General features: G+C 45.9%; 1 protein-coding gene and 1 gene segment (V, D, J or C); both read left to right on the top strand.

The window, feature by feature from the left end:
* The window catches only part of LOC146363625 (semaphorin-6D-like), a 111,857-nt gene extending 107,297 nt beyond the window's left edge, over positions 1 to 4,560 (top strand). For all 7 annotated transcript variants that reach the window (XM_084918748.1, XM_084918745.1, XM_084918744.1 and 4 more), the window contains one exon: positions 91 to 4,560. In XM_084918748.1, coding sequence (XP_084774874.1) covers positions 91 to 1,311 — 1,221 coding nt within the window. In that variant the 3' untranslated portion in view covers positions 1,312 to 4,560. The remainder of the gene's footprint in view (positions 1 to 90) is intronic.
* A 6,248-nt stretch (positions 4,561 to 10,808) lies between these two features.
* LOC146363624 (Ig kappa chain V-III region MOPC 321-like) lies at positions 10,809 to 17,899 on the top strand. The segment is given in 4 exon segments: positions 10,809 to 11,799; positions 11,958 to 12,259; positions 16,734 to 16,785; positions 17,577 to 17,899. Coding segments are annotated over 4 exon segments (729 nt in total).
* Positions 17,900 to 19,343: the final 1,444 nt, after the last annotated feature.

The following is a 19,343-nucleotide window of genomic DNA, read 5'->3' as shown; positions in this document are numbered from 1 at the left end:
AAAGCTCATTCTGAGGTTTTCAGGTAGAACTTTTAATCTCGACGTTCACACTGACGACACGGTCGCGTCTAACCTCTGACCTCTGTTTAGTCTCTGTCACAGGGGGATGGCGAGCTCTCCGGCCTGCCCACGCCCGACTCCACCCCGGAGCTTCCCATCAAGAACATGAAGGCGCTGCGACACCATCAGTACGAGAAGAACCAGAACTGCAACAACGCCAGAGACAAGCCCAGCTGCTCCGCCTCCAGTCTGGGATTCATGGCCGTCGTCGGGAACTCCTTAAACCAGCAGGTGTTTCCCTTCCCTCATCACCATGGCAACAGTTTAAGCAATGGGACGCCCCACGGGGTCGGCGCCTCTTCGACCTCTCTGCATCTCCCAGAGGAGAGAAAGATCTCCAATGATGAGCGGGCGGCGGCGGTGGGAGGGGGAGGAGTCCCGCATCACCACCACTCCCAGCAGTCCCTCCCCCAGACGGTGGTGGACGTGTCGGCGCTGGACGAGCTGCTCAAACACATCCACGAGGTCAGCGCGTCGGGAACCGGCGGCATCAAGGTCCTTACCTCCACCTCCTCTTCCTCGCTGTTCCCCGGGTCGTCCGGCTCCACCGCAGGGCACCATCACAGCCACCATCACCACCACGCACAGACGCGCACGCACCACTACAACCACGGCCATCACCATAGCAACCACCACAACAACAACAGCGGTCACCAGCAACAGAATGAGGCCGCGTCCTACCACAGCACCTCCGCGCTGCCGAGCGACGGCCTCCCCAAACGCATCGACCCTCCTCCTCAGAACACCACCTCCTCCTCATCTTCATCCTCCTCATCCTCAAACAACCCCACCTCCTCCACCTCCATCCCCTCATCCTCCTCCTCCTCTTCCTCCACTCCGCTCCAGCAGCAAGTGATTCCAGAACGACCTGGAGGAGGCGGCGGCGTCTCCGTGACGCGCCACCACTCTCAGCGTCACTCCCTCATCAGGATGGGCAGCGGGAGTGGCGCCGTGCCCCGCCACCACAGCTTCAACCAGCGAGGGCCGCAGCATGCTCACTTCCTCGCCAGGATGAACACTAACAACAGCAGCAACAACAGCGGTGGCCCCGCCCCCGCCAACAGCAAACAGCCGTCGGTGGCCAGCGCCTGCCTCACACGGCAACACAGCTACAGCGAGGGGCCGCACGCCCAGCGGGCAGCCGTCGTCCGGAGAACGGCGTCGCTCAAACCCCAGATCCCTCCTAAACCGCTCTTCCTGCCAAACACAGCCACGTCACCGGGCGCAGAGGCGGGAAAGTACAACTACTGAGGCGGCCGGGCACCGCGCCGACATGGCCGCTGCTGTCCTTAGACGCCTGCCGGGCTGGTGAGAGAGGATGAGAGGAGAGCGCCGATGGGCTGGAGACACAAAAGAGACCCAGAGCTTTTTGTCCCCATCGCTCCTCGTTACCACCCCTCAGCCGTGCTTGCTGCCCCGCCGCTGAGAGGACGCCGTCCGTCGCCACTCGAGCATCTCTGGCTCATTGAAAGGGGCGGGGCTCGAAACCAGCACGAACTACTAAACATTCCAAAGGCGGCTCGAGGTGGCCATAGAATTCCAGATTAATGCAGTTTTCTTCGGAGCACTTTGATGCGACATCCTGTCGTCGGGCCCGGATTTCATTCGCCAGGATCGTCAGCAAACCTGAAGCCCGCAGCAGGGGTGGCTCCCGTCCCCGTGGGGGCGCAGACTTGTGTTTTCAGCAGCACTCTGAGGACAGACCACCTCGGTCTTTTATACCATATTGGTATCTGCAGGTCGCCCAGCAGGTGTGATAACCGTCTCCACACCACTACAACGACCCTCTTGCATTAACGCCTGCTGAGCGTCACACCCAGACCCCCGTCTGAAGGGGGCGTGTTTTCTCTTCACCAGCTGAGCGCACACTGTGGAAACTTTAACAGAGTTTGCTCTTAAATTGGTGTTTCACCCAAATTACTGCCACACTCATGCTCCCACTGACCTCCCAGGGTGTCCGGGGTCCGGCGCCCACGAGGGCGGAGCAGAGGCAGACTCGTCACCTCAGCTATGCTCCGTGAGCCTCTAAGCTAATGCTAACTCGCTCCGCCCGAGGCTGGTGATGCGTTCAGGTACCTGTTAAACCTTTGAAATGTGAAAATGTGTGCAGGCATGAAACAGCCCAGAGTCTGGGAGGGGGGGCGTGGCCTGTTGTCTGCCGTGGCGGAGACATTTCAGTCTGACTTCAGTCTCACTCTGCACCTTCATTAAAAACTACATTTCCCAGCAGGCAGTGGGAAGGTGAGGATTCTGTTGGTGGTAATTTGGGTGAAGGTTTGCTTTGCTTCGGTCTGTGGGAGGGTTTCCTCCCAGCTGAAGAACAGTGGATCAGCTGCTTTGTCTTTACCTCGCTGTTTGTTAGCGGCTCTGCCGGGTTCTGTTTCTGCCCCCGGGCTCAGGCAACATGTTGAGCCAACACAGGTGAGACCGCAGAGCGGTCCCTGCAGACCAGCGCGTGACGTGACGCCGGCTCTCCGTGTTGCCTCAGCGTGGATGCACCTGGATGCACTTTCAGGTCTGTTAGCATCATTGTCCACAGACGGATTCAGTTTCTGACTTGGGCGCTGAACACCTGAACACCTGCTTCATGTCACAAACCCTAAAGCTGCAGCTCTTTTAACTACACTGAGGCACAAACACTCCAGCGAGTGAGCCGCACGGGCAGCGCCGCTAAACGAAGCAATAAAGAGATGATTCGGGACCTCTGCACCTGCTCGTTCAGACCATAAAACATGAAGAGTTTCAGATACAAACACCAGTAATCTCGTCACATGTCCAAAAACAGCTGGCATCAACTTTCAGATCCAGTCATTCGAGCGTTGGCGTGGCGCTGCTACTACTTTATCTCATTTATGCCCAAATAGTTTGAGGGTTTCTGGCCCGCCTGGCTGTTTAGGGACAGCGCCGGGGTACACCAGGCAGACGTACTAACCAGCACAAGTTTGAGACGTAGGTTTGAATGCAGAACACGCGGCTGTGACGTGTAGTCGTCTGAGCGAACTGACTGTCGCGTCCTGCAGACGTGACTTCTCACCGCGGTCCACAGCGGAGGACGAGCTCTGCACCAACACGATGCAACACGCAGCCGAGAGCGAGCCGCGGTGCGTGATGCGTTTGTTGAGGTTAAATAAAAGAGGCCAAAGCAGTGGCGCGATGGTTGCTGCTCACCGTACAGGGATTCATGCCACAGCGTTTGAGGCGCTTACATCATCCTCTTTCATCTCGCCTGATTCAAACAGTTTGAAATACTGTAGTCACCACAGATTACAGCTGCTGTGGTCACTGAAGGAGGCTGCCGCAGGACTCGGAGGCTAAATTTACCGCCAATCCCTCCCTCTGCTCTCAGCAGGGGATTCTGCAGAATTTAAAAACGAGCCGAACAGGAAGGTTCGGGCGTTTGTGGCATCACTGCAGACGCACCTCTGTGAACACCGACCCGTTAGACACACGAGCGGGAATAGAAAAATGACACCGAGCGTTTCTCCAGGCACTGCTTTGGAGAGCCGACGGATATCTGAGAGGTGTCATCCAGCCGTGACAGCTAAACGTACACGTCAGGAAAAGGATGACGAACAAGGTTCAGTCAAACACTCAGACTGTCCTTAAACGCACCAACGTGGAGAGTTTTCAGGTCTGGATTGTTAAAAATAATACAAAATAGAATAGAACTGTCCTTCCTCGTGGCTCTGTGCCGACAGGGCAAACCCGTCGATACTCATTATTATTATTATTAATAAACAATAAGCCAAATTGAATTCATTGAGATGCCAAATTTTGTCTGTTTCTCTCTCTGTCAGCTGAATATCTTAAAGAGAGCGACGGCTGTTTGAACCACAGACACGCCTGAATGCGTCGCCTCGGAAACTAAAACAACTTGTTTGCCTTTCGCATTCGTCCAATCGGTGGAAAAGGTAAAACACTGATTAATGGAAAACAAGGAGGGCTGCGTAAAGACACCGAAGTGTCACATCGAGCTTTTTGTATTTGAATTTTCCTTCAAATGAAAATGCTGCTTTAATGTTTTGCTCAGAGTTCTGGTTCAGTTGGTAACAAATCCGTGGCTTGAGTCCTGCTAACGTGCCGTAGATAATTGGCTGACCTGCAGCGAGCCGCTCCAACCTTCACACAGCGCAAACACCACCTCAGAGTCTGTGAGCAGTGATGAACTCTCCAAAATCACGTGTCAATCTTCAAAGGCCCTTTATGAATGTTTCCACTGGGTGCTGCTAGGGGGCGCCGCAGAGCATAAAGACTTTGGCGTATTTTCTAAAGGTTTTGTATGAGATGCACTTGTAACCTTGAAATGATTTTGTTTATTCGTTTCGTGGTTCTCGTCCTCCGAAGTGCTGAGAGGAGCAGAGACGCTGTGGACTCACAGCGCCACCCTGTGGGCTACGCTGAAATGACAATGTAATAATGTCACACACTATTATGTTTACCTTACTGCTATTAATTAACAATGTGGATGACGGTGTAAATAAAGGCTACTGTGGAATAGTACTGGCAGCAGAGTGATTCTTCTTTGTGTGGACTCTTATTCTGAAAAGATGGGTGATTAACAGGAAACGGTGCTGAAACACAGATATTATAAGTCAGAACGCTTCCTGATGGTTGATGTGCTGAATTGAGGGACACAGCAAACAGCCCAGTGAGATTTGTGGGGACCTTGAATGCATCGTCTTCATTAGGGTTCAAAGTTCAAGAGTGGACCAAGGATTATTGGTTCCTTCATCACTGAGGAGGATGTCCTGTTGTAAATATATAGGTACTTAACTCTTTGGTTAAGTGTCCACACACAGACTGTTGCATTGGTGTGTTTCGTTTACAGAGCAGTGCCTCTGACTGACAGCTGAACGGAGTAACCACAGGCGTTATTACAGGCCCTGTTCCTGAGTGCACAGCCTGGCCAAGGCTTTTTCTTGCAGCGCTCCCTGGGACAGAGCACAGCAGGCCCTGAACTGTTTAATGTTTTATTCTCAGTCAGTTGGGTTGATGAGCTGTGATGACTACAGTAAGCTTTGCATGGATATTTAAAACAGGTCAGTGTTCTGGTTCTGAGGTCTTTTATCCGCTCAGTGTTTCAGTCTCCAGTCTGAGATATCTTTGGACCCGTTGGTCCTGCCGAGGATAAAGATGTCCTTGACAAAGTTCCTAAAACTGGGAAAAAGGAAGTGTTCTCCAGCAGCAGATGGTTTAAGTGAGCGGTGTGTTTGATATTCTGCGGTGTCGTCTGGTTCATTTCAATTCTGCCAAATTAATTAAAAGCATATGAATGAGTTTCTCACACCTCTGTAGACAAACATCATCTGACTGTATGAAGGACTTCCTGCTTTCAGTTTTGGGTGTTTTACGTGTCCCGAATGCAGCTTCAGGGATCCTCGATGCGATGACCCTGAGACGGCGTGAGGACTCGAACCGGCTGTCAGGTGGTTTGTTGTAGCTGTTTGCAGAGGTCCTTGGAGGAGTAATGGCACTGTGACGATGTCCTGGATCACTGCTGATCACCTTCTGCTGCGGTCAGTCGAACAGCACCATCAGCTGTGAAATTCAAACAGTGATTGTAAAGCTAGAAGCACGGCGCGCTGTTCGATGACCGCAATAAAATAACCGTTAAATAAAACGAAGGACATAAACGCTGACAAGCTGAAAGTCTGAACCCCGTCTGAGGATCCGAACAGGAAAACCATCCTGCACACCTCTGATGACTTCGCTTTATCCTTCCAGTAAGAACCCGCCTCCAGGTCCAGGCGTCGTGGAGGTGACTGGAGGTGCTGTGCTGCCATCTGCTGGTGTAAAGGTAGCAGGTCTTCTTACCTTGGGTTTCATGAGGTAATATTAAAGAGAGGAAGACTTTGATAAATGTAAAGACAGTGAGAGAAAAGCAGATTTTAAAGGCTCTGAATTTTATTTGAAGTTTTTGTCAAAGGCAGTGGACTCAGCAGCTCTCAGCACAGTCAGCTCAAATCATTCAGCACTTTTCTTTTTTCACTGTCGAATCGTGGGATTACCTGGATGATGAGGATGACGAACTGCAGTTTTCTGCCTTCATTTTTGCTGGTTTGAATCAAAGGAGCAAACCTGAGCTACAGTAAAAGTTCAGACCACCTCTTTAAAGTCTCTTTGTGCTGGTTTAAGACAAAGGTCTGACGTGTCCTCATCAGGACGGGATCTGTGCTGGGGTGTGGCGCTGGAGCCTCAGGCTTATATTTTACAGAGTAACGTGAAAGTAACATAACGAGTAGTATGACTGATGTCTGTACCTAATAAGTAACGTGCTGCATTCGTTTTAATAAAGTGTTCTGTGTAATATTGTAATTGATGTATCGTAATGAATGTAATCAACCAACATCACAACAAAGAGACCTCGATAAGGAATCGAACTGATTCCCATCCGTGGTCACAGCGATGTCTCCGATCCAGAGTCTGATCGGGTGTTCCCGCAGAGCATCAAACGTGCGTGTTCCCGTGGGTCAGGTCACGAACACGTTCAGATGTCAGCGCTGCCATGACGACCGCTGTGAGAGCTCCTAGGATTTCCTCTTCCTTCATCTGCTGACTTCAGGCCTCTCTGTGCATGCGAGCCACTTTAACCTGCTTTTATTTTGAAATGATCAATTAAGTATTCATCCCTCCCCGCCCCTTTTTACCTGGCCTCTCCTCCCCCGGAGAGTCACGTGGTTAACCGAACCCTCACGCTGCACGCTGACCCGCAGCTTTGTACGTAGTTGCAGTAACCGCCGCTGGCGCTCGAGCGCCAGGCGGGAGCGGGAGGTGTCCTCCTCGTACTCTGCCATGGTGCTGAATGAAGACCGTGGAAGATCTCGTACGCGGCCTCAGTGAGCCGCTGGTTGATGAGCAGGTGCAGCAGCTCGAGCTTCGACATGTCTGCACCGGAAGTGCGTCTGGGCATGCTCAGAGAGACTCAGCGAGAGAGAGCTGTAGCGCCACAGAGTCACATGACTGTGTTTTGGCTCTGATCTGTTTTTTATTCAGCTGCAGAATTGTTTTTAGTCTCAAACTCTGTAAGTTTGAGTTACAGGTGTATATATGTATACACCTGTAACTCAAACTTTCATCACATTCATTTCCTCTGCTCTGATTTCACGTCTCAGGCTGTGGGACAGGAAGCGTTCATGTTTCCATGGATCCAGCCGTCACCTTAGAAACAAACAGCAGCACTGAGCCTGCAGCAGAGAGCCCGGTTCATCAGATAACCACCGTGGCATGGCTGTTATCGCTGACTGGGCTTGTAGGATTCACTGATCCAGCTAACGCAGAGCAAGCCTGGATATGTTGGACCTCCTCTGTAGCCACGCCTCCTGAGATAAAGTGGCGTTGTTACGATGTGGAAATCATGTAGATTTGTCTCACTCGAAATTATTTCTCACCAAATCCTTCTTTTTCTCATTTTAACCTTATTTGAAATTAAATTCGTTGAGAAATCTGCTGTAATTAAAGGAAACTTGAGTTCATATCACGATGTAACCCTGAATTCCCTGATCTTTCTTTCCTCGTAGGCAGCGAACCCAAAGCAGACCTTCATGCTTTGTAACTCTGATGAGACCATAACCCATGTCTTACTCAGGATGACCACGTGGCCACAGTCAGATGGCCACATGGTCATGTATGCATGATGTTTCCATCTAGGCCCCGCCTCAGCAGGTCACCTCTGGGACTCCAGCACTCCCACAGCAGGCGCACACCAACCTGCTGACCAAATCCTTGCCTCCTTGTTGAAGAATGATTGTGGGAATTTAAACTGTGCTAAATGACTTGTTGACCTATAATCTGTCAGAAAAAGATCAACCATATCGCTCATGAAGATTTTCTTTTGAGCCAGAAAGAGCATTCGTATCACGAAGTAGATGCTATGGTTTCCAGGAGAGATCAGGCCAAGAGGGCAGTTGTCACAAATACAAGATCACAGCTCTTTACACTGGGCTCAATGATGCACAGTCAAAAACAGCTTCTTTCTAGTATATGTAACCCCTTCATACATCTTCTTATCAAGATAAAAACTTGCCGTCCACCGCCGTCAGTCCGGTTCATGAACAGCTGCAGATGTTCGATCTCTGCCGGCGGGCGGCTCTCAGAGCTCAGGTGGAGCTTTTACACCCAGAAACACAAAGTGTCGTTCTGACTCTCCTGCTTTGTCTCAGCAGACACGCACGGAAATGCGTCAGCAAACACCAAACACTGACTGCCTGGGTTTCCTGAAAAGCAAGTCTACGTACATCTGTTTGACCAACGCTGTTTATAGGGCTTCGAAGCGTGATGTCACGGAAGGGGGTGTGACCGCCGAGGTGCCATTTTAGCAGGTCAAACAAAGAAGCAAAGCATCAGCAATGGTTCGTCCTTGCTGTGTTGTTGGTTGTTAGAGCGCACGATCGGGAAGGGAATAAGCTGGAAAATGGGCTGTTTTTATTCTTTCCCCACCTGGAAGCAACATGAGGCAGCTCGTGTATCAGATGTTACCAAACGAAGGCGTCTAGCCTGGATAGCAGCTGTGAGACGAGCTGATGTCCAGCTCTCTACCAGCCACAGATATCTGTTGGTGCTCCAGACATTTTCATTCAGTTAAGTTATAAATAAGTTCATATCAGTCTTTATAGCCTATTAGTTGTATTTTCAATGCGCTCTGAGGTCATAGCAAATTAGAACAAACATCCTAATGAGTGATTTTGTAGAACTACCTTCTATTTATAGAGTTGCTAATTGTTTTTCATTATTGCAGCAAACCAGCCAATGAAATGGATGAAACATCCTGACTGGGTTCCAACGCTACACATGGGACCTGCTTCAAACCACATGCTACATACCACCATGCTAATCAGGTTAGTTCTTCCATGTGAGGGTGAAGAGGTGACCCTCCTGGATAAGATGGTTTGCTGCGTTTGGTGAACATGTGCCCCAGTGTGGTAGTAAAACCAGGGAAAATACTCTTGTTAAATACTCTTAAAAGTCTTGTGCTGTATATGTAGTGATACATTTTCAAAAGAGACAGTAAATTACAGAATGCTAGCAGTGGGTGATATTATTTAAATGCTGTCATGATGTTATGTGAACATTTTGTCATTTGTAAACTATACATGACATTGATTCTACATTGTAACTGATGTTCAAAGTGCTTTTAATTAAAAAAGGCAAACATTTATTTCTTTATTCAACTTTTGAACTGTGGTACTTAGTAAGTACATATTCAGTAAATGCAAATTATTTACATGCCCCCCTAAATAAAACATTATGGGTTATTCAGAACAGAACTATGCTTGGAGAAATATTTTGCTATCAGTTGATCCAACTCCTCCACAGGTGGAATCTTTCTGTTTTGAGGACGGCTTCTTTTCCCTGTCACTACAGATGGTCTGTTTATGTTTTGATCGAGAGCCTTTTTTTGGGCAGCTGAAGAGGAGAAGTCTATCTTATGGCCAACCTCTGACTGTATCTTGGTCATATTACAAAGCAAAACCCAGTATGCAGGTTCATCTGTAACAGTCCTTGTGCCACGGATCAACACTGTTGCTTCTACTTTAAACAGAAGAGCAGTGACATGGCTGCAGGTCTCCACGACTCCGGCCATACAGGTGCAGCGGGCGGCTTCAACCTTCCCTGTGATGCTCACAGTGACCCATGGCTGCAATGCTGGTTCATTCAGTCTTTGAGAGTGCAGCACCTGAAACACACACAGACAAAGTTCATTTAAAGACAAGAACTATGAGCCAAGGCCGACACAAATGTGTTTAATCTACTTTCAAATCCATTTATCACAATTGTAACAAAGTGTTTAGAAAGTTAGCACATACATGTGATTTTTTTACTTTTTATGTGTCCATCTATACAACGCTGCATGTTGTAATCTAAATCTGCCTGTTTGTTTATTTTAATCTGCCAGCAAAAAATGAACCTAAAGTATGTAATGCAAGGATGTCATCACTTTAGAGATGGAGAAAGCATAAAGTTCGACTTTTATTAATCACTTAATATGATAAGGAGATTCTGCAGGTCATTAATCGATGTATAAAACCAAAATAGAATATATTTTTAGTTACACAGGACACAAACACGGAAGCAAGATGTATAATTAGGATGATTTATAATAAATATGAAGTAATTAGTGCAATTTCTTTAACCATAGAGAATGACTAAGTCCTTCAGGACAATGTCACATCAGTGCACTGAACTCACTATGTTATCCATCTAACAGCCTCCACATGTTCTCACTGTAGTTTCCCCTCATGAATGAATTTATGCTGCACTAATCTGAATGTTCGGGTGGAAATCAAACGCATTTTACTCGCAGTACTCGAGCTGACTTACCTTTGTTTGAATGACGGCGAATTCACAACGTGGAGGCTTAAAAAAAGCCAAATCTTGTACCGATCCTTGGTGGATGTGCGCCTCCAGACATTTATAATTGCCAAATTTGTTCGCCGTGTATGCACACAGACAACGTACGAAAATATATCAGTCTAAGTCAATAGCACTTGGTCTTCAGGGTTTCTACTCCACGGCCGTTAGTTCACACGGGTCCACATTTCCAGTGCACGCTATTTTTTGCAAGTACCGTCTCTTTGCATCTGGACGCAACCGGTCTCTATAACGTCCTTTTTCTTTTGAGCTGCTTGTAAGTATGGTTGGTCGCAATCTTCCTTCTAACACAGTGTTTGTTTGGATTCGTAACCTGCTAAAAAGGTGCCGCGCTCCCACAATGCACTGCGGCGTGACATCAACTCCAAAGCCCTATTCTGAAACACCAGTCAATCCTAAACACCAGCTATTCTGAAACAGCAGTTCACCTGCACAAACTGCCACCGCTGCTCTGCCTCTACAAAGTGTAGATGAGTTAAAGTAAGGTTCAGGTCCAGATGAATGAAGATGGTGGGTTAAAAAAACAAATGGTGATATTTAAAATGGAGAATTCGATTAAGGAGAAAGAATTAACTCATGTCCAGCGTGTTTCAGTCTGGATGTGTGCTCTGAATCTCCTGTGAACTCTAACAGTGGGAAGTGAAAACAGGCTGTGGGCTGTGGGGCTTCATGTTCATGAAGTTGAAAGTTTCCACCTGATTAAACACAGCAGTGACGAGACAAAGACGCAGCTGTGAGCAGTTTCCATCCACTCATTGTGGCCATGAAGTCAAGTAAACAGGAAAAAGAAATGTTGCTGGCGGCTCTGTAGAGATACATCTTTAATGCTTCCAACTAATGAGAGTTCATAATTAAAGCAAATGAAAGGTGATGTTTGAACTGTTGTTGCTGGTTTAACCACTGAGTGTCAGTAAAGCACAGCGGCCTGACCTCAGCTTGGTACAGTAGGATTTTATTTGACTTTATGAACTTATTCCGTTTCTGTCAGGATAACTCCTGGTTACTTAAATAACATTTCTAAAACAGATTTCCCTCAGATGGGTTGACTTGAAGTATTAAAACAAACTTTACATTCATTCGATTAAATACATTTGATTTGTAGACGATCCTGAGAAGACTGTGGACTTTATATAAACGAGCGTGCGGCGAGTAGAGCCACGAGTGAGGAGGAAAGGTGGTGATGTGCTGAGGACGGCTCCAGCTGACTGACTCTGTGTGTTTGCATACGTGTCCTGCCTCTCTGCTCACAGCCCTTAAGAGGCCAGTGTTGATCAGTGTCTGTCCAGGCCTTTCAGAGACACTGACACGCCGGCAGCACAATGATGATGTCACTGACTCTACTGCTGGCCACCCTGGGGCTCCTTGTTCAGGGTGAGACTCTCTGTGAGCGCGTGGCTTCAGCGTGAACACTGAAACGAGCAGCAGTGACCTTCTTCCATCTGTTCTCCATCTTCTGTTTGGATGCTGATCATCTTTCTCCACGCTGGATTTGTCTCAGTAACCCTTCTCCTCTTTTCCATCTTTTCCAGGTTCATCAGGACAAATCATCGTGACTCAGTCTCCTGGAGCTCAGTCTGTGGTTGCAGGGCAGTCTGTCTCCATCACATGTAGAACCAGTACAAGTGTTTACAGTAATTACTATAAGAAAAACCTGCTTTCCTGGTACCTCCAGAAACCTGGAGGAGCTCCTAAACTCCTGATTTATCAAGCTACATCTCATCAGTCTGGAGTTTCAGATCGTTTCAGTGGAAGTGGATCTAAAACTACCTTCACTCTGAGCATCAGAGGAGTCCAGGCTGAAGATTCAGGAGTTTATTACTGTCAGAGCGTCGTATGGTGGAACAATCAAGACGTGTTCACACAGCGTAACAGCGTAGTACAAAAACCTCCCTCAGTCAGGCTGACACAGTTCAATGGACACACACCAATGTAAGATGCACACATCAGCAGCATTAATGTGCACAGCTTAGTTTCCCACTGACATACTGATTTTTACATAATTATGACCCCAAATTCCTGAACATCAGGACGATTCCCAAGATAAACACAGCAGACGTTTTCCATGAGTAAGATTAGTAAAGTCTGTGCTGCTTCAAACATGTGGAAATGACACCACACACAGGCGTGTCTCAAAGCACTGATGGTCTGTATGAATGCACCAACAACATCAGCAGTGAAAGTAATCTAATATGAATGTGTCTGCGCAGACTCTCTGGATGACCGAGAGTCTGCGCAGACACATGTTGGTCTGAGCAGCTGGAAAGAAAGCGACACACTTCTTTAAGTTTCATCCGTGAAGCTTCATCAGTTCTAAACCAAATGGTGAGAGTCCCACCGTGTACCAGGTAAATGCCTCCAGTGTGTTTCACTGGTCAGCCTTACACAACATGGGAGGAGCATAGCTATGACATACATTCAAGCCTGTTATGTTGCAGCCTTTCTGACTTGCATGATATTGTGAAGTGTGAGGACTGAGAGACAGATTGAATAGAGACCTACTCAATGGTCACTTTGAGATGAACACAGTTAGCGCTTTGGTAAAATCTAACTTGAGCCTGTGTAATTGTGTTCTTTTGTGGCTCTTTGTGTTCTGGATGTTGTGTTACCAGCACACAGCGGGATCTCTGTGTGATGACCAGGACAGAGCAAGAGTACACAAACAAAGAAGAAGTGGGTGGCAGTAGCTCAGCAGGTAGAGCAACCTGCTACTAACTGAAGGTTCGTGGTCACACACTGGAGTATGAATGTGTGTGAAAGCACTTCAGCATCGTCTGAATGTGTAAGTGAGGCGTGTTGTACAAAGCGCTTTAAGTTCCCCTGGAGTAGAAGAACCAGTGCATTCACCATTTAAGCACCGATCCTGGTAGAAAGTGAAAGTAAACTTTATTGTCATCTCTGCCATAGAGAGACGAGACGACGAGGCTCCAGCTCCATTCAGTGCAAAAGAACAACAATAAATATAGGAAGAGTAAGATTAACCGTACACTTTGAGACTGAGGTAAGGGGAGTAAATGTACACTATGAGGTAAAAAGAGTTAATAACAGTCTAAACTTTACAATTGAGACTTAAAGTGACTTTGAAGTGGTTTGAAATGACCAACGTAGCAGCTTTACAGTTTACAGTGTGAAATAAAGTGATCAACATGAGCAGGATTCCTGAGAGTAGGACTGACCATAGAGCAGCATCTGTATTTACAAAGGCAGCGGTGTGCGGAGTCCAATAGAGTTCGTTAATGTCCCTCATCTCTGTACGCCGACTCGTCATTGCTGCTGATGAGTAGGGATGGGTATCGTTTAGGTTTTATCCAATACCGGTGCCAAGCCGGTACTTTTGAAACGGTGCTGGTGCTTAAACGGTGCTCGAAATGGTGCTTAAAGAATGGAGAACACAAACTTGGTCCAAAAACCTCTCATGTTCAGCTGTTTTTTTTGTAAAAAGATAACAAGCCTTGTGCTTTGCGCTGGGCAGAGGGGGGAGAGGCGGTAGTTACACTCACAGTAGCAGGAGGGAGGGAGAGAGAAAGAGAGCCAGGGACAACAACGTCACATTAGAAAGGTATAGTAATCATCCACAACTATTTTCAGTTACGGATGATAAAGGATTCAGAAAGTTTATTCATGCAGGTCCATATATCAGAGAATGTGCATCTTCTTTTTGTTTTCATATTTTAATTTATATTTAATTGTGTTGTGGTTTGCAGAGTTTTGTGTTGTTTCACTTTAAATTTGTTTAAAAGGAAAAAGCTGAAAATTTAAATAGTTAAAAGCTGAAATGTGAATAGGTGATTTTTGTATTATATGATTTATTTATTACATTTTATGTGGAGTGAATAAATAAAAGTATATTTACGGTGGCCCCTAGAGACAAAACACGTACAAAACACAACAGAAGTGCTCCAGGATGCTAGGGGGCAGTGTTGAGCTTTTGTTACCTAGAGGCTACACAAGCCAGCAAGTACCAACGACCGGATTTGGTGTGTGGTAGTAACAGGTAAATGAACATTTTTTTTAAATTATTTGAATATATATGAGTGCTTCTGTATAAATACACAAACAATACACATATGCTTTCAATTTTGTAATTTAAGTGATCTCGGTAGCTCTGTTTTGGAAGTTCAGTTAATGCTAGAAATGTGTTTTGGAGTTTGTAGGTGCTTTGTCTCTAGGGGCCACCGTATATATTTATAGATAAACATATATAAATAAAACCACGTTTGTTTTTTACACTAGTAATTCCTTTTGTACATAATTTTATATTGTTGTTAATAATAAATTAATTAAAGCAACAAAACAACCTGAAGAGCCGGTTCGGAGCCAAAAGAGCCGGTTCTCTGAAAAGAGCCGGAAATCCCATCACTAATATGGTATCACTCTTGGCTGGAAGCAGTGCTTAAACAATGGAAAAAACACAAACTTTGTCCAAAAACCTCTCATGTTTAACTGTTTTCCACTTTTTCTTTGCTCATTTTAGCCTTTTTGGCCAGGGTGAAGGGAGCATCTGCCATCAAACAAGAAGACAGCCGCATGTAGCTATGATGATGTTTGCTAGTTCACCTTACATGCATTAATGTAATAACGTGGTTAGCCTACTCAACTTAAGTTACACACGAACAACATTAAGCTACTCACGCAGAGAAGAACGGCTGCTGCTGCATCATCATCCTCATCATTTCTGCTACACTGGCAGGGCTAGGGGCCAGGACTCTCCTCTTCGGGTTTTTGGGGGATGTTGCTAACTCCGGGTCTGATAACAGGCACCACACCCGCAGTAGATGTGCTTGGTGTGAGGTCTCGCAGCAAGCTATCAAATACGCCGCATTTTTCAGCTTTAAAAAAAAACGCTATGCGTCGCCAGGTGTTTCATCGGATTCGAGGTGTTACCTCCTTTGACAGTATCACAGTATCACCTTAAAGCACTTGTTGCAGGCTGCTGAGTTTGCATCTTTTGCTGTGAAGCACAGCCAGACTTTTGACCGCTTCGCCTTGGGCATTTTTAATCTGTAGCTCTGCTCTAAAAGAACGTACGTACCTGGACCCGCCTACTATCCTCGGAAACGTAAAATGATTGGCTAGAATCTAAAGTGTATCACAGCTCAGGAAAAAAAAGGACCGAAATAAAGCACCGAAATGTGCGCTGCTTTTCGGTCTGGTTACTACCGTTTATGCCATCATGGCACCGGATACCAGTACCCATCCCTACGCATTACTAAGTAACACATTACTGTAATCAAATTACTTTTCCACTGAAAAAGTAGAGTAACTGATTACTGTTCATTTTTAGGTATTTTAATTACAGTTACTTACAATGTACTTGCGTTACATTTTAAAATAATTAAACTCGCTGAATATCATTATTTAATTTCAATAATTGATCTTTTAAAGGTAAAAGTAAACTCTGCCGCTTTAACATCGCTGTAGTGCAGCTGCGCGTCATTTCGCACCAGTTTGCTGCACAGTCGTATTCTACAGCAGAAGCTGTCGGACTCGGCTGAAGCGAGTGGCTGTTTTTTGAAATGGACATATTCCCGTCTCTTCACTTTTCTGAAACAAGCAGACAAGAACGTTACAGTAATATGTAAAAACTATCGGCTGCTGTTCATAGCACGAGTAACCTACTGAAGCGCCTGACACGGAGCATAGACGAACACTTCTGAGTGATCCTTGTTCATCATCCATGGATAACACCGCAGCAACTCCTGCTGAGCAGCAAAACCTGATTTTACTTCAGCAGCACAGAAAGTGTCTGAAGGGGAGCTTAAAAAATGACTGCAGGCTACGTTGTGGAAGAGATGCTACCGCTGCGTACTGTAGAGTCTCCATCTTTTAAAAAAATTATTATTTAAAGAGTTTAATTTCTATTGTTTGCCCGCTCAAGGTTTATAGGGATTTTAAAAAGTATTTAGTTAAATTACTTATTGAGTAATTAAGTTACTTTTCAGACACAGTAATTAGATAAGTATTTTAAATACAATATTGATTAAGTAATTAGTAATTAATTACTTTTTAAAAGTAACTTACCCAACACTGGTCAAGACAAACAGCCTCTAAAGTACCGTTTGACTGGTTTGGCTTCAAAAAAAGAAGCAAACAACAATAAATGTGCAGCGCTGAACTTTAAATACCTTTTTTTACATAAAACTGAAAAGAGAAAGGAAAGACGCTTTAAATTTAAAATAAATTCTTCTTGTTGTGATTTCTGTCACTCTGAGTGGATTTCCCTGTAGCAGCTGTGTTTCACAGACTGTTTGTGTTCAGAGTCAGAGAGCCGTGTCTCTCTACAGGTTTTTGTACAACGCCTTGGTCAGTTTGTATCACTGTGGCACACGTTCAGTGGAGGAACCAGGCTGGATGTTGACTGTAAGCTTCTTTGACTTCTACATGAAATTAATCGAGATTATTTTTGCTGAAAAGGTTAAAAAATTGGGGTTTATTTTCTGATTTTTAAATAATTTTGAATAATTTTGCAGATGATATTTAGTTTGATGAAGAAACTCGTTTTTCTCTGGTCATTTTCACAGTGTGTATATAACCATAAATTATAATGTTATTAGAAAATACTGTTAGTTATTGGAGACGCTGCTTTAGTTCATGATTCTGTCCACAAAGATTAGATTAAAAAATGTGACTCAAAGAAAACACATTATAGTATTAAATGATATTTTTCATAATAATGACCAAAGAAAGAGTGTGTAAAGATTTTTCCTGGGAATCTTTGCACGTGTTGTCCTCAGTCTTCCTTTTTAATGACATGTAACATCCTCATTCTAACATAATGTGACTGATTGAAGCACATGCTACACTAGTATGTTTATTGGAGATGTAAAACGTCTTAGAGGCTTTAAAGAACATCTAAATGTTGAGGTGAGCCTGTGGTCGTGTTCAGCAGTGATACCTGTAAATCTACATTTGACTTTGTTCATGAAACTAAACTGAGATTTCCCTGCTTACAATATAAAGTGCCTTCAGGCGACTGTTGTTGTAAAAGTAGATTGAACTGAAAAATGATTAGTGAGCTCAGAGAGGGAAGTGAAACACTGAAGACCAGAACCAGCAGCCTCCCCAGCTGCAGCCAACAGGGTGGAGGTTCTCTTCTTGTTGCATGAAATTTCTTCATATTGTCTCTCTGTGTCCTCCTCCAGTGGGACAAGTCGCACCCACCCTGACGGTGCTGCCCCCCTCCAGAGAGGAGCTGCAGCAGGGGAAGGCCACGCTCATGTGCCTGGCCAACAAGGGCTTCCCCTCAGACTGGAGTCTGTCCTGGAAGGTGGACGGCAGCAGCAGCAGCAGCAGCTGGGAGGAGGGCAGGAGCCCAGGGGTGCTGCAGGAGGACGGCTTCTACAGCTGGAGCAGCACCCTGAGGCTCCCTGCAGACCAGTGGGAGAAGGTGGGCTCTGTGACCTGTGAGGCCACCCAGGGCTCCCACACTCCTCTCTCACAGACACTGAGGAGAGACCAGTGTTCCCAGTCCTGAGCTGACTGAGCTGTGCACACAAATGTCTAAACATCTGTCCTCACTCACAAAACCTTAAATGTGCACCAATCGCCCGACACGCACAGATCACGTCACATGCCCACGTGGGGGTTTCCGCCACAGCCAGACAGATCCACAAATGTAAGCTGCTTTCAAGTCCCAGTGTAAAACTGGGACAACTGGTCTTTCACTGTGTACCTGCGTTTTGTTTTGGGTTTTTAGTTTGTTTGTTTGTTTTTGGTTTATTGCAAATAAAATGGACATTTGTATGCATGCAGCAGCATGATAAAGAGTAAATATACTGCAGTTTACAATACACAACAATAAACAATGCAGTCAAAATAAAAGTGCCACAGACGCCTGCCTGGCCTTGTGCTGTGAGACAATGCAGGAAGTGGAGTGTTTTTGAGGCACGCCTGGACAACATCACTGACACTGTGACATCCTACATCAGTTTTTGTGAGGACAAAGTTGTGCCAACTAAAACCTTCTGCGTATACAATAACAACAAACCCTGGTTTACAGGAAAATTCAGGGATAATGACGCCTACAGGAGTGGGCACAGAATCCTGTATACCCAGGCCAGAAACATACTGACAAAGGAGATCAGGGTAGCAAAGAGGCGCTGAAACACTAAAAATGGGTTTTCAGCTAACAATCATCTTTCCCCAAGAAACACTGACGTGTGTAGTAAAGAAATGAGTGTTGACCTATCTGCAAACATCACACGCTCCCTGGTGCAGGTCAGTGGATGATGCTGTCAGCACAGGAATGCACTTCAAGCTGGAACACCTTGACTGCCCTGGTACATGTAATAGGATCTGTAATAGGATCAAGTTGTGGACTTCAGCTCAACTCCAAACTACCCAGCTCACTGTCCCAGCCTCCATCTGTCAGTGGATCACTGGTGAGGCACATCCAGTACCTGGAAAATTAGCAGTGGCGACCCAGTGGAGGTGTCCTACACAGATGGCTGCACAGCAAAAGTCAAGTGTGTCAAAACCTTAAGTTTGCAGATGACATTACAGTCAGGATCAGGTTCTGTCATCAGGGTTTGCTGGATTGTGTCTATTTCCCAGGTGAGAGTGCCAATGGTGCAAGTGAGGGTCTCATTCTCAGGGGTAACCCGAGGGGACACAGGACACAGAGAGTCCTGAAACATGGACGCTAACATAAAACATCCTTTACGTTTTTCTTACACATTGTGAGATATTTTTAAGTCGCTACATATTTCATGTATTCGATGAAGGATGAATGGAGCGTGAGGTAAATATCAAACATAAGAAAGTAGTGTTGAACTGAAAACAGGGATGAGTTTTCTGTGAAAGGAAGAAAATATATGGTGACAAAAGTTTCATCAGTGATGTGCTGAGGACAGTTACAGCTCACTGACTCTGTGTTTGCATGTGTGTCCTGCATCGCTGCTCCCAGACGTTATTTTTAA

This window comes from Perissodus microlepis, chromosome 22, assembly GCF_051167445.1.
Source record: "Perissodus microlepis isolate ML-2025 ecotype Zambia chromosome 22, ASM5116744v1, whole genome shotgun sequence".
Lineage (NCBI taxonomy): Eukaryota > Metazoa > Chordata > Actinopteri > Cichliformes > Cichlidae > Perissodus > Perissodus microlepis.
The sequence above is the reverse complement of the archived record's forward strand: the minus strand, read 5'-3'. Positions and strand labels throughout refer to the sequence as shown.